This window comes from Oryza glaberrima, chromosome 3, assembly GCF_000147395.1.
Source record: "Oryza glaberrima chromosome 3, OglaRS2, whole genome shotgun sequence".
Taxonomy (NCBI): Eukaryota; Viridiplantae; Streptophyta; class Magnoliopsida; order Poales; family Poaceae; genus Oryza; species Oryza glaberrima.
The window spans coordinates 20204184-20219726 of NC_068328.1; the positions used below are offsets into that span (position 1 = coordinate 20204184).

Here is a 15543-nt window from a genome sequence, read left to right on the forward strand (position 1 = left end):
GCATAACACGATGTCGTGCACTCGTGTGCCCGTACATTGACACACTAGGATTCGACGATAGAGATGAACCGAAGCTCGTCCGGTATCTTCACCCCACAGGTGTGGCAATGCACATATGGCTTGAGAAGGAGGACGGAGAGGGACCTTCTGTCCTACCGCTCGTCGAGGTCAAGCTCTGCGTGGATCTTGCCACCTCGAGGGCCACGGTGGCTAGGCCACCAATGGAGATTGGGGGCAGGGGAATTGGGGACGGGAATGGCACAGTGGAGATTGGGGGCAGGGATGGTGCAGTGGAGATTGGGGGACAGGGGTAGCGAGGTGGAGGTTGGGATGTAGGCGGCGCGGCATGGTGAGTTGGAGGTTGGGGGCACCAGCATAATTGTCAAGGCCAAATCTAGTCTGGCGTGGTCGTCGCCGCGTTGCGGCCCTCCCTCCCCTCATCTTCACTGCTTCACTATGAGCCTGCTGAGGATGTTAGCGGGGTGAACTCGCGGAGACCAAGAATGAGACCAGCGAGCTCGCAGAGGACACCGGTGAATCCGGCAAGCGTCAGAGAAGGGAGGAGAGGGATCAAGAACATTGAACGTTGCGCCGCCGCCGCTAGCTCCAACCTTGCAGCGTTGCCTCCACACTGCCGCCGCTGATGAAGATGCCACATCGTTGCTCCTGCCCTCCTCTCGCCCGACGACCGCCTCCATGATGTCCTCTTTTTGGTTTTGTCTTTTTTTTTTTGGCTAAGAGAAAGGAAGGAGAGATATGACATGTGAGCCTAATATCATCATTATTGTTATTAAGCTGACTGGATCGTCACGTAGGAGCAAAACCTCTCCAGATTAAGTTAGGGGATAATTCGACCGGTTTAAAAAGTTTGAGATGTAAAATGTATGGTTCTATATTTTAGTAGGTAATTCGTACTGTCGTAATTTTCTGGGGTTAATTTGGACTTTTCCGACCACAATTGGTAGCAGCAGGATCGATCGAGTCCCCAGTGGCTATGATCGCAACTTTGTGCTTGACTGCGGTGAAGGCAAGTCTGGTTTGTGCCCTTCGGTGGAAGTAAACTGATGGACCGTACCCTTCCAGCTTGAGGGTCCTTCACATTTGGGCAGATGCTCCTGGTCCTGGAGTGCAGTTCTGTTCTATACATGGCATTTGTCTACGGGAAGCACTCTGCACTCCCTCTGTCTTCCCAAACGCTGTGAACCAGCCTCGGTGGTCGTTCACCCTGGTGACAAACGCTTCTAGTCATATGATGCTGCTTGAGTTCTCAACAAAACGATCCAGTTCTTTCGGCCTTTTTTTTTTTTTTTTGCGAGGTTGATGCAATGGTAGTTATATACTGATTTCATAGGGTTAGATAACAGTGTAGCAAAGTTAGGGAGCTTACGACCTACGTACACAAGATTTCCCTGTGTCTGCTCAATGTACATAAAAAAAATAAAAAAACAAATGCATTGTAATTTGATGAAGTGGATGGTAAGTGCATAATGCATTAGGATTTGCTAAAATTAAAGGTATTCTAGCCTTTTAAACTTTGGATTGATTTGTATATCATGAGATAAAAATGAAGTCTTTTGATACGGAGGTAGTGCTAAGCTTACTTAATTTTAGAATTAATTTAGGTTTCTTAATTGTTTTCTAGCTTTTAACCTTGAATTTTGATCCGCTAAAAAGAGAAGTAGAAAAGTGTTACTCTCTCCATCCTAAAATATAAAGGATTTTAAGTTGGATGTGACATATTCTAAGACTATCAATCCGGATAGTTTTTTTCATATTCATAGTCCTGGAATATATCAAATCAATTCCATCCAAAATCAGGACGGAGAGAGTACTCTAAAATTGTCTTTTCAAGCTTTGTTCACACTCATAAAAATACCTTCCAATCGAGAAAATGGACATTTGGCTACTTTCAAAACATGGTTTCGCTAAAATGTCATCCCGAAAACGCGTTTCGTTAAAATACCAATATGGAGCGCGTGCTCACCGCCACTTTGCCATCTTGGCCGTTTTGTGTATTTTCAAAATCATCTTCGCTCCTCCATCGAGTGACGAGACAAAATTGTCCTTCATGTCCTCCGCCGCCGCCTCGTACCACAAGCAGCTCACTGTCTTCCTCCTCGTCCTCCTCCATGGATGGCGTCCGGAGCGGTGTTATCTGGGAGAGCCCAGAGCGGTGTTATCTGGGAGAGCCCAGACGGCGAGTCCTCCGACATCTTCCCCTCCCTCGACCTCACCACCTCCACCGACTACCTTGCCGCGGTTGACGACGGCATCCCGGAGGTCGCTGACTACCTCGCCGCAGTCGACGACGACGGCTAGGGTTTCGAGGCGGCCCCATGGCCTCGCAGGCCTCCGCAGCCATGAGGCCTCCTTGACGACCTCGCCTCCGCCTCCGCCTCATCGGTGCTGTCTGGCGGCAACGGGCAGGGGCAGTCGCCGGTGGTTCCATCGCTCCGTCCACCCGCGCACCCGTAGGTGCGCCTCGCTTCACCATACCCCCAGATGCCCTCGCTGCCAGTGGCGATGGGCTCATCCGGCGGCGCTGCCAGGGCTGCCGCCACGGAAGGGGAAGGATGGAAGGGCAATTTCGTCAAATCACCCACCGAAGAAGCAAAAATGATTTCGAAAATGCACAAAACGGCCAAAATGGCAAAGTGGCGGTGAGCACATGTTTCATATTGGCATTTTAACGAAACACATTTTTGGATGACATTCTAACGAAACCGTATTTTTTTGAACATGGCCAAATGTCCATTTTCTCCCTTCCAATCAGGCCCTCTGCACTACCAGTCTGTTAGCATCATTTATGTCCATGTTGAAAAAAGCGCTTAGGGCATCTCCAACAGAGGGCCAAAAAGGTTCCTAAAAATTATTTTTTGGGATTTTGGTTAAAACTAGGCCTCCAACAGAATGTCAATCACGGTCCTAAAATTTACCCCCTCCTAAAATCAGTGCCAATCTCATCAGAATTTGGGAAGCGGTATGCCCTCCCAATCCCACCAATCGCGCCATTTTTTTTTACCGTCCGTGCCATTTTTTTTCCGCCCGCCTCCTTTTTCTTCTCGCTCCTTCCTCGCGTCGTTTTCTTTCTCGCGAGAAATGGCGCCCACGCCGCCAGGCTAGGATTTTGGGAGCTCCTCGCGCTAGCTCCGTCCCGATCGCCGTCGGCTGCCTATCCAGGTCACCGCCGCCCGTCCGTCCAGGGCTCCGCCGGCCGCTTATCCGGGGGACTGCCGGCCTACCAGCCGTCCATCCAGGGGCAGCGTCGCCGGCCGTCCGTCCAAGGCACCACCACCTCGCCGTCGACCGTCCATCCAGGTTGCCCCGACGCAACGTGTGCTGTTACTCATTCACTTCGAGGTATTTTCAGAGAAACAACTTTATTCTTTTCAAGCTTGAAGTTCCTGTACTGATTTCCCCACACCGGCAATCCCCCACACAACCATCTAGTTCACGGGATATCTCCCAATTTTTTGATGGCGATGCAAAGCTCCTTCCTTAAATTGTTTCCCAAATCACTGCCACATACCTCAATTGTAGTACTTATCTTCTGAATAATGCAATAAAAAACTGTTGTCCTGTCCTCTTCAAATGATTTCCAATGGATCAGGCATCGGTAAATGAGGTATGCGGCAATAGGCCTTGCAATAGAGAAACCCAGATCTTCAGATATGCACTTGATCGACAACTCATGGATATTCAGAAAAATATAGAAGAAAATGTTGAGGCATAACACCTGAACGAATTGTGATACTGCTTGAAAAGAAGTTCAGAATTACTAAGCATCATACCTGTTGCTGCTTCTCAGCTTCAGGATCATTCAGGCCAGTCAGTTGAGAATTGTTCTCCTAGATTGAAATTAACTTTTGTTAAATAAGGAACTCATTTTACGAATATACTGATCAAATATAATTTGAGGATTATACTAACATGGATGTCACAAAAGTTACTGGCCTATACCAATTGTTAATTCAACAGTGTTTGCTTGTGTTTGTGTTCAGTCAGATGCATTCTTCTTCAGGTTGTATAGCACCCTAAATTAACTAAACAATGAGCTTCCATATGTGCAGGGTTTTGTTTGCTTGCAGCAGTATTTGATGACCTTTTCTTAGATAATTTAATTGTTTGATGACCTGACCAGTTAGCTGCTCATTGGCTAGATATTGCTATTAGCTTCTAGTATCTTCTGACCTTAACTTTTTAGCCTTTTGTAATGGATTCAGTGAACATGTCTGAATTAAATTGCAGAGTCCCAAGATGCTAGTACTTCTACAAACGTATTAGTAGTACTGTTCTTATCTGACCACTAAATTAAACAAACATGTACTATTCGTAGGTCCTATTGATAATGGAAGAAGAAGGATTCTATACTAATTTGATGAATGAGGGCAACGATTCCTTAGATTGGGATAGTTTGAGTAGTATGCCTGTGGAGGATGATATGAGTAACCAGCTTGATGAGAATGGCATGAGTAGTGAGCCTGTCATGCAGCAGTTCCCAACTGCTGAGAGGACTACCGTGGCTAGACCAAATCAAAAAAGATCGAAGAATTTTAGCGAACAAGAAGATAAGATACTTGTGTCGGCGTGGTTGCATGAAAGTTTGGATCCAGTGCTAGGCACAAATCAAACTCGTGCTGCATATTGGACTAGAATATACGAGCACTTCTACAAAACGAGTAAATCCACACCAGATCGCAGCCAAAATTCACTTATGCATCGTTGGAAAACTATACAAGAGAATGTCAACAAGTTTTGTGGATATCTGAGCCAGATTGAGGGTAGAAGGCAAAGCGGGGTTAGTATACACGACAAGGTAATACATAGTTATGTAGCTTGTGTTTTTATGTTACTTTATAAATAAAAAATGTGATGTTTGCTAACTACATTCACCATACTTGACTTGTGCAGATTGCTCAGGCAATTGCTGTATTTAAGGAGTTGGAAGGAAAGCCCTTTCAATTCCTTCACTGCTGGTCTCTCTTGCGGTCACAATCTAAGTGGCATGATAAGATGAAGCAAATAGCATCCCAGAAACCCTGTGCCACCAACAGACAGAAGCCAAGCACAGATGGTTCAGCAAAAGCTACACCCACAAATGATGAAACTACCAATCATGTTGGTGAAGATAATGAACCTACAGAGACCGAAGAGCCAAAGAGACCGATGGGTAAGAAGAGAGCTAAAGAGCATTTGAGGCGTGGTGAAACATGCACAGATGCTTTTAATCATTTGTGGGAGAAAAAAAAAGAAGCTGATGTAGAGAAGAAGGAGAGAGATGAGAGGTACCAAAAGTCATATGAACTAGATAAGCAGAGGCTTGAGTTAGATAAAAAAAAGGTCGCGAATGAGATGGATGAGATACAGTTGAAGAGGATGTTAGAAGAAGAGAGAATTATGACAATGGACATTTCTTCCAAGCCTCTCTCACAGCAGCAGTTCTACAAGAGTGTACAAGATGAGATCATCGCTCATCGCATGAACAGTTCCGGTTGATAGGTTTGTGTTTCATAACAGTTTACATTCAGTTGAGTGCCTGTGTTCATGCATATACTTGTTCTTGTGTCCATCTTGTTGAAATGTTGCCTTTGCACAGTTGCACTACACCATCTGATTCTTAAATATGTTGCATGATCCACTGATACATGGGACTACATATATTTTTAAATATGCTGCATGATGCACTGCCAAATCTTGGTCTGAACCTTGGTCTGTACATGTATTCTGATTCATTTTCACTCCATCTCATTGCTATCAACAGGGAAGCCACCAGATCAGAGAATGGGAGGGAAGGAGATGGCAATATTTGGTGGCAATCGTACTTGGAGTTCAGATTAGTTAGAAATTTACCTAGGTTTACTAAGTTTGTGCAATGCAAACTATTTATATTCGCAATTGTGTCTATTTTGTGTCTCTAAATTAGGTGGGTTTACTAAGTCTATGCAATGCAAACTATTTAAATTCAGAATTGTCTATTCAGTAGTTGGGTAATTCCCTCATCCTGCTGTCAGTAATGCTTCTGTCTTTGTTGCTGTTGACAGAGTCAGAAGCCTCATATATTTTGAAATTTGTACTAATGATCGGTCATCTTGCTGACAAGCTGATGCATATCTTGCAAATTATATATAAGCTGAACTGTACCTATGACTAGGTTGACAAGTTAAAGGAAGTGCACTTTTATTAATTCTCCTGTACTATTCTTAAACCGAACAGTACACCATTTATTCAATACATGAAAAACAAATTAAGATGATTTGGCAAATCCTCACATATGTATATTATTTATTACATGGAATTCAAACATATAAATAAAACCTCAATATTTATCCGGATAATGTTGCCACAAGTGCTCCACTAGGTCTTGACGTAGCTGATAGTGAGTTTCGTCGTCCCTTATTTTTTTATGCATCTGGATAAAATCATCAAGATCAGGTATTTCATCGTGGGACACTCTGACATTTTCTCCCCCCTCTGGGAACCGTTCTTCCCAATCAACTTCTCCCTCATCTTCAATAATCATGTTATGCATGATAACACAAGCTTTCATGATGTATCCCAGGGTCTTTTCATCCCAATGTTGAGCCGGCCCTCGAACAATGGCAAATCGAGCTTGCAGAACCCCAAAAGCTTGTTCGACATCCTTCCTTACTGCTTCCTATGCTTTGGCAAAATATTTCCTCTTGTTGCCATGTGGTTCTGGTATGGTCTTCACAAATGTGGCCCAAGAAGGATATATGCCATCAGCAAGATAATATCCCATCGTATAATCGTGACCATTTATAGTATAGTTCACTTCAGGAGCCTTGCCTTCAGCTAGCTTTGCAAATAGCGGGGATCGATGAAGTACATTGATATCGTTATGAGACCCAGGCATACCAAAAAAAGCGTGCCAAATCTAGAGATCCTTTGAAGCAACGGCTTCTAAAATTATTGTAGGCTCGTGCATGTGCCCTTGGTACGTACCGTGCAATTCTGTAGGGCAGTTCTTCCACTTCCAATGCATGCAATCTATGGAGCCTAACATACCGGGGAAACCTCTGTCCTCCCCAAGTTCAAGTAATCGAGTTGTATCGTTCTCATTGGGTGATCTTAAGTATCATGTTCGAGAACTTCTACAACTGCTTTCACAAACCTTCTCAGGCTCTCTATAGCGGTACTTTCTGCAATACCGAGATATTCATCCAAAGCATCTGCTGCTATACCATAAGCCAACTGACGCATTGCTGCAGTGACCTTTTGATGACAACTGAACCCAATTAAACCAGCTGCATTTCTCTTCTGCACAAAATAGTCATCGTGATCCTCTACTGCATTCATTATGCGGAGAAACAGAGGCCTGCTCATTCTATTTCTGCGAATCATAACTAATGAGACATGCATATCTATGCATATAACAAAAATAAATTATATAAAATTTACTTATACAAACCTGCGCCTGAATAAAACTGGGCCATAGGTAGGATTATCGGAAAAATAGTCTTGGTATAATCTCAAGTGCCGTGCTTCTCTGTTGCAATCAATCACTTCATGTCCCATGGCAGACTCACCATGTCTTGGTGCATTGACAGAGTGCCAATAGCTATGGACGATTTGTGCCGTGGCAAAAAAAAAAAATCATCGTCATCGTCAGACGATGATTCAACCATGAGCTGTTGAAACGAGGAGCGAGGTCGACTCATCTTGGATCAAATCAACTGCCAAACCATTATTCATCACAATAAATTAAGTTTTTCCCCTTGCGACGTTGTCAGATCAAATTAAAAAAAATGTGATTGACCTTCCGTTTTTCCAAATATTTATTCATCATATCAAATTAAGTTTTTTTTTCCATCAAGACATTGTCAGATCAGAAACATAAAAAAAGGAAATAGAACAAAGTAAAAAACATGGTTGCTAGCAAAATTTTGCTACTCACGCACTGCACAAGAGCTTGTGCCTGTCACCAATCGTTGCTGCTTGCTGCAGTTGCCTGATTGAGTGAAGTGCTAACGTCGCCGGCCCTGACAGAGGAAGAGCTCTGATTGAGTGAAGTGCTAACGCCGCCGGCGCTGACAGAGGAAGAGCTCTGTGTGCGTCTATAGCACTGTGTCCTTCGATCAATTTCGTATATCGCTGCGTCTGATATATAGCCTCGCCAACGGTATCAGTTGCGATCTCGCGCGCGACTAGGATGAGCAGCCATCTCCTTCCGTCCGCGTGCGTCGCGTCGACCATGCCCATTCCCCTCCGCATCCGCACGCCGCGATCTCCTCCTCGCCTCTCACGCGCGACGCGATCTCCCCCTCCGCTCTCGCCTGTGATTTTAACGAGCAGGTAGAAAATTAGTTGGGAAGGGCCCACTAATGATGATGTGGAAAAATTTTAAAATTTTGGGAACCAAATTTTAGTCATCTCTTGAAGAAGGGGGTGTATTTTAGGCTAAATATGTTCTTGGCTGTCCCCAATACAGGATTTTTGGGAGTTTAATTTTAGTCATCTATTAGAGATGCTCTTAGAAAGCGACTCTATGGAGAAGCAAGCAGACTTTTTTTTTTCTCTTAGGGGGTGTTTGGATCCGGAGGTGTAAAGTTTTAACGTGTCACATCGGATATTATATAGGGTGTCACATGGGGTGTTCGGGCACTAATAAAAAATAATTACAGAATCTACCAATAAACCACGAGACGAATTTATTAAGCCTAATTAATTCATCATTAGCAAATATTTATTGTAGCACCACATTATCAAATCATGGAGCAATTAGGCTTAAAAGATTCGTATAGCAAATTAGTCGCAATCTATGCAATTAGTTGTTTTAGCCTATATTTTATACTTTATGTAGGTGTTCAAACGTTCGATGTGGTAGGATGTAAAGTTTTTGTATGGGATCTAAACAGGCCTTTAGTAACACAGTTGATATAAAATATTTATTAAATGTTTTTCATAGTTGCGTTGTCTCATGGTTGCTAATGACTAGCAGGTAGTGTTTCACAACTATATTTTGTCTAACTCTTAATTACATGGCTCACATGTTATAAACTCTATTTTTTTTGCCTAACTTTATTTTAGTTTAGTTTATCATTTTGTTTACCACAAAAGTATGACAAGACTAAGCTTAACCACCTTAGTAAAAAATATGTGGTACCATCAGTTATCAACCAAACATGCCCAAGTTCAACGCTGTCCTTTTCACCTTGTTATTTTAGTTGCCATGCCTAATCTTGTTTCTTGATTTTTTTTTTTTTCAGAAGACTAGTTTGCAGATCTAAAAACGGAAATTAGGTTTGTTCTTTGCCTTGTACGCGCTGCCAATTAACATAGCCTATCAAAATTTTGCATACTGTATTGTCTGCATCACTGAAATTTGCAATTTTGTGCTATACACTAGCTAGGAGTTAGATAGTATTAATTCTATCAGTAGTCTTTTCTTAGGACCAAATAATCCACTTCAATAATTAAAGTAGTAATTCCGCCAGATGGCACACATGTCATTACACAGTTTTGACCCTGAACAAAAATCAAAGAAAGAAGACGAAAGATGAGAGCAGGACGAACATGCATTAGGTACCCTGACATTCTGTTCTTCTCCAGATCTGATCTGATATGATGCAAATGGCCTGCACGAAAATGCGTCTTATTGAGGAAGAGAATGGCCCTCATCTTGCCCCAGATGCTGGTACCTGACCCTGGCGGCGCCGGTGGCCTCCGCCACCTCCGCCGACGAGCAAATGCTGGGCAAGAATAAGTAGGCCCGCCGCCCGCGCCCTCCTTCAACGGCGGCCGGACCTTGCTCCTGGTCCTGGGGCTCCCCACGCTGCCGGTGGCGGCGGCGGCTTGCTTGCTTGCTGCTGCTGCTCATGTTCTTGCCGTGGTCGTGGCTGACGACGGCGACCTCCATCCTTCGGAAGTACTCGACCTCGCGGCACACCAGCGAGCCGATGGTGCCCTGCGCGCCGACCTCCACCGGCGCCGACGCCGCCATGCCCGGAGGGTAGTGGTACTATGATGTCATCAGATGGGAATAGAGATCTGAGTGGATGAGGATTGTACAGGGTTTAGAAAACAGGACTTCCCATACGAGGATCCTAGCGCACTCCTGGCCCATACAGCCCACGCGGCGCGCGAGATTTTTTCTTCGCTAACCATCGCCGTTTTCTTTTTTATAGCTTTCTTTTTTTTTCTGTTTTTTCCAGATTACTTTTTAATCTTCCAGCAGCAAGTGTTTTCAATTTTTTTTGAAAGTTTTTAAATCTTGACTTGAAAGTTTTTAAATCTTAATTTAAAAATTTTTAAATATCGAGTTGAAAGTTTTCAAATCCGAGTTGAAAGTTTTCAAATCCCCTGAGTTGAAAGTTTTCAAATCTGGGTTAAAAGTTTTCAAAGTTGAGTTGAAAGTTTTTCAAATCTGACTTAAAAAATTTAAATTTCGAGTTGAAAGTTTTCAAATCTGGGTTTAAAATTTTGAAACTGTGACTTCATATGTAGATTTCTTTTTAATTTGTTAGTTAAAAAAATCTCACATAAAAAATAAAATCTTATCTACTACTACCTACGCCCCAAAATATAGCAATTATTAGCTATGAATCTAGACACCTGTGTGTCCAGATTTATAGCTACAAATGCTTATATTTTGGGACGGAGTACCATCATTATCATAAACTGTTATTATCTAATATACTAGTAGATTATAATTTTTTTAGAGAAGGGTATTTTTTTACCCGGCCTCTACATCTAACCGGATATATGCAGTCATTAAAATTAGGAACTTAGCCCCGCAAACAACCCAATCTAAAATTCGCTCATATGAAAATTTGAACTCAGGACCTTGGGGTACTACTCAGGTGACTGCAACCACCAGGCTACATGCCCTATCGTAGTAGTAGATTAGTAGAACTACTTAGGCCGAAAAAACGAGCGACGGCGGCGCGTACGCGCCAGGTAACCCCTTCCCATAACCGGGCAAAAAGAAACGGTTTTGCTAAAAACCGTCCCGAGAAAATTAGGGAGGAGGACAATTTTGAATTTTGGACCGCCGGATATGCATCAATATTCATGATTAGGAGAGGAAGAAAATGTCACAAGTTTTCTCTCCATGCGGACAGCAGTGTTAGAATTCACGTTGTCAACAATCAAACAAGCACACACGAACACACGGACACAAAGTGAAGGGCAATCAACTTTATTGATGTTTCTCTCTCTGTTACAAGTATTACTTTGCCCTCAACCTCACTATTGTATTTATACCCACAATAGGATGTCCTATATGGATACATACATATATATTTGGTATAAGCCCACTTCATTAATAAGGAAACAGAAGAATAGAAGGAGGAGGTACCATGATCCTCATGATCACGGTCCTATAAATCCGACTCCTTCGGGAGATCGGTTTCATAACACTCCCCCTTGGGTGAATACCGCGCTATAAATATGCCTCATCAAAACTCCTTCCAAAAACCCAGTGGGAGAAAAATGAATAGGAGAAAGAGTACATAGTACACGCTACTTATATTGCACTGTTGCCTCATTAAAAACCTAAATGTGAGAAACTTCAAATAAAACTCACTAAAGGGAAAAAGAGTACAACCATAAGCTAATCTACTGGATAACTCTATCATTCTTCAAGAATGATGTACTGATCTGCATGATCAATATCAACGGAACACAGTCAGGGAAGTGCTCCCCCTGATTTGTGCACATCTCTCATCCTCCTCATACCGATGCCATGCACAAGCTTCTCAAAAACACTAATTGGCAAAGACTTAGTAAATAAATCTGTGAGATTTTCACTAGTCTTGGTGAGAGTCACCTTAATTTCTTCTTTCTTTTGCAATTCATGCATATAGAAGAATTTAGGCGATATATGTTTTGTGAGACTCGTCTTCACATAACCCGTTTGTATTTGTGCAACACAAGCTGAATTATCTTCATAAATAATGGTTGGAGTTGGTGTGATATTCAGCCCACATGTATTCTGTACATGTTGTATCACCCTCCTCAACCACATGCATTCCTTGCTCGCTTCAAATAATGCTATAATCTCCAAGTGATTTGTTGATGTCGCGACCATCGTCTGCTTCGTCGACTTCCATGAGATGGCTGTACCACCACAGAGAAACACATACCCAGTCTGTGACAATGCTTTATGGGGGTCTGACAAATATCCAGCATCAGCATATCCCACCATGGTCAAATCTTGATTTTTTCTAAAGAATAAACCGAGATCTTGTGTGCCACGTAAATAACGGAAGATTTGCTTAACGCCATTCAAATGCCGTTTGGTAGGAGCCAAACTGAACCTTGCAAGTAGGTTAACAGCAAATGCAATATCAGGCCTGGTACCATTCGCGAGATACATTAAAGCTCCAATAGCGCTTAAATATGGACATTCAGGTCCCAATAATTCCTCGTTATTTTCCTGTGGTCTAAATGGGTCACTCTCTACTGCTAGAGATCTTACTACCATGGGGGTTCTCATCGGATATGAATCCTTCATATTAAATTTCTCCATTATCTTCTGGATATATGCAGACTGGTGTAACAATACCCCTTTATGAGTGTGCTCAAGCTGCAGACCTAAGCAATATTTAGTCTTACCTAATTCTTTCATCTCGAACTCCGTCTTTAGGTAAGAACTAGCTTCCTTAATCACCTGTGTGGTCTCGATGATATTCAGATCATCCACATATACAGAAATAATACAAAATCCATGTTCTGATTTTTTTGATAAACACACAGGGACAGTCATCATTCTTGATGAATCCTTTTCCTTCTAGGAATTCACTGAGCCGGTTGTACCACATCCTACCGGATTGTTTTAACCCATACAATGATCTTTGCAATTTAACACTGTATATGTTGTGTTTTGTTTCTTCAGGAACTTGAATCCCATCGGGAACTTTCATATAGATTTCAGAATCCAATGACCCATATAAATATGCGGTCACTACATCCATCAACTGTATTTCTAAGTTCAAATTGACTGCCATAGATTTTAAGAACCGGAATGTAATTCCATCCATTACAGGTGAATAGGTTTCATCGAAATCGATGCCAGGTCTCTGTGTAAACCCTTGTGCTACTAATCTCGCTTTATACCGAACCACCTGGTTGTTCTCATCCCGTTTTCGGACAAACACCCATTTATATCCTACAGAGGATATCCCTACGGGGGTACGATCAACAGGACCGAATAATTTTCTTTTATTGAGCGAGATTAACTCTGCCTTTATTGCTTCTTTCCATTTGACCCAGTCTGAACGCTTTTTTGCATTCTGCCATGGACTTTGGTTCTGGATCCAGATCAATAATCTTAGCGATTTTTTCGGCAAAGTATATGTCGACAATAGTAGTCTCTCTATTGTATGTTTCACCTGTATCCACATAACTGGTGGATATTTCCTCTATTCTTTCACATTCCTGATCTTCATTGTTTCCCGCAATGTTTAAGTCAGGAATTTCCGGTCTCCTAGTGCTAGTAGTAATTGCGCGCGCATTCTCACTGGGTTCATTGCCATCCGGGCATATCACTGCAGGTGGCTCATCTACCTGGTGAGCTCCTTCACTATTCTCTGGTGCTGTGGTATTCTGTCCAATATGTTGTTTCGTAGGACGTCTCCTAGAAACTTTAGTTTGGTTGTGTGCAACCGGTGGTCTCCCCCTCTTCCTAGAAGTTGGGGTAGATGTAGAAATTAATTTGAAAACCGGTTCCTCTGCGTCAGGAGGTATTTCTACTCTTTCCGGTGCATTCACAGCAGGTATATGAGATTTCATGATCCCCTTTAGGTTAGTGAAGGCTTCTGGCAGATTATTTGTAATTCTTTGCAAATCAATTATGGTCTGAACTTCCTGGTCAGATTCCTTAGTACGTGGATCTAAATGTAGGAGATTTTTAGTTTCCCACTCAATTTCGCGGCATTCGACCTTCTGTAGGTACTTTCCTCCCCCTAATGCCGGGAAATGATCTTCATTAAATATACAATCAGCGTATCGACCCATATGTAGGTCTCCTGTCAATGGTTCTAAAAATTTAATGATAGACGGAGATTCAAATCCTACATAGATTCCCAATTTTCTATGAGGACCCATTGACGTACGCTTAGGTGGCGGTATAGGGACGTATACAGCACATCCAAATTTGCGTAGATGGGAAATATTTGGTGCATATCCACGTGTAAGCTACATAGGGGATACAGCATTGTATGCAGTAGGTCTGATTTGAAGTAACGCTGCTGCATGCAAAACAGCGTGTCCCCAACATGTAGTTGGTAGGTTGCTATGCAGTAGCAATGGCCTAGCAATAAGCTTAATCCTCTTAATTAATGATTCGGCGAGACCATTCTGAGTGTGGACGTGTGGTACAGAATGTTCCACTTTAATTCCCAAAGCCATGCAATATCCATTAAATACCTTAGAGGTAAACTCCCCGGCATTGTCCATTCTAATGGATTGTATCCGGTTACCCGGGAAACTGGCTCTCAACTGGATTATTTGGGAAATAAGCCGCGCAAAAGCGTGGTTTCTAGTAGAAAGTAAGCAAAAAGTGCTCCATCGAGTTGATGCATCAATTAATACCATAAAATACCGGAATGATCCGGACATGGGATTAATTGGTCCACATATGTCTCCCTGTATTTGTTGCAAGAATACTGGTGATTCTGTGTTCACCTTTAGGTTAGAGGGTCTAACGATTAATTTCCATGTTGCACAATCAGTGCAAACAAAATCTTCTTGGTTTGGGAAATCGTTAGGTCGTAAATTATAGCCATTTGAAGTTGAGATGATTCTTCTCATCATCGCTAGACCTGGATGTCCTAACCTGTCATGCCATATTCTGTATGACTCGGGATTTTTAAATATTGTTTTCAGTGCAACATTTTTGGGTTTTATATGAGTGTAGTACAGGCCAAATTTCAAGGAAGGGAGTTTTTCAACAACAGTCTTACGATTTCCGTCTAATTTCGTTATGAGAAGAAATTCGAGTTTATTCTCATCTTTGGTTTCTACATGATAACCATTAGCACGGATATCTTTAAAGCTTAGTAGAGTACGACTGGACTCTGGATATAATAGAGCATAATTTATAATGATCTTGGTACTATGTGGGAGAACTACTGATGCTCGTCCCACTCCGACGATGTGTGCATTGCTTCCGGCAATAGTAGCGATTTGACTAGTCTTTTTCTTTAAAGTCTGGAAATACGTGGTATCTCGAAAGATAGTATTGGTGGTACAACAATCTACCAGACACATCTCCTCTTCCATTGCCATAGTACGTAACACTGTTCTTATCATAAAGCATTTAAATATAATCAATTCATGACCATATAGCAAAAATTAACACTTTTAAGATAGAAAAATAAAAATCTGGGAAATATATTAAACTAAAAGAGTTCACTCAATTATTAAGATAACCATTGCTCTGAAGGAGCTTACAGAAACTATAGTTCTGCTAGGAACACAAACTAAATGCACACTTGAAAAATCACCTAACTTTAGTCTATTACATATTCTAAAATTTAAAGTAACTTATAATGTAGGAAGCTAAGATACAAATTGGAAGAC

At 42.2% G+C, this 15543-nt stretch overlaps 1 protein-coding gene across 1 annotated transcript; it reads right to left on the reverse strand.

Moving 5' to 3' along the window:
- Positions 1 to 8533: 8533 nt before the first annotated feature.
- On the reverse strand, positions 8534 to 10092 carry LOC127768714 (uncharacterized). Its single transcript, XM_052294343.1, has one exon. It carries the CDS (start codon positions 9959 to 9961, stop codon positions 9614 to 9616), a length of 348 nt encoding a protein of 115 aa, XP_052150303.1. The 5' UTR covers positions 9962 to 10092; the 3' UTR covers positions 8534 to 9613.
- Between the last annotated feature and the right edge of the window lie 5451 nt (positions 10093 to 15543).

Excerpts from the sequence above, each read along its gene's own strand:
- LOC127768714 (XM_052294343.1), bottom strand. The coding sequence starts at position 9,961 with ATGGCGGCGTCGGCGCCGGTGGAGGTCGGCGCGCAGGGCACCATCGGC.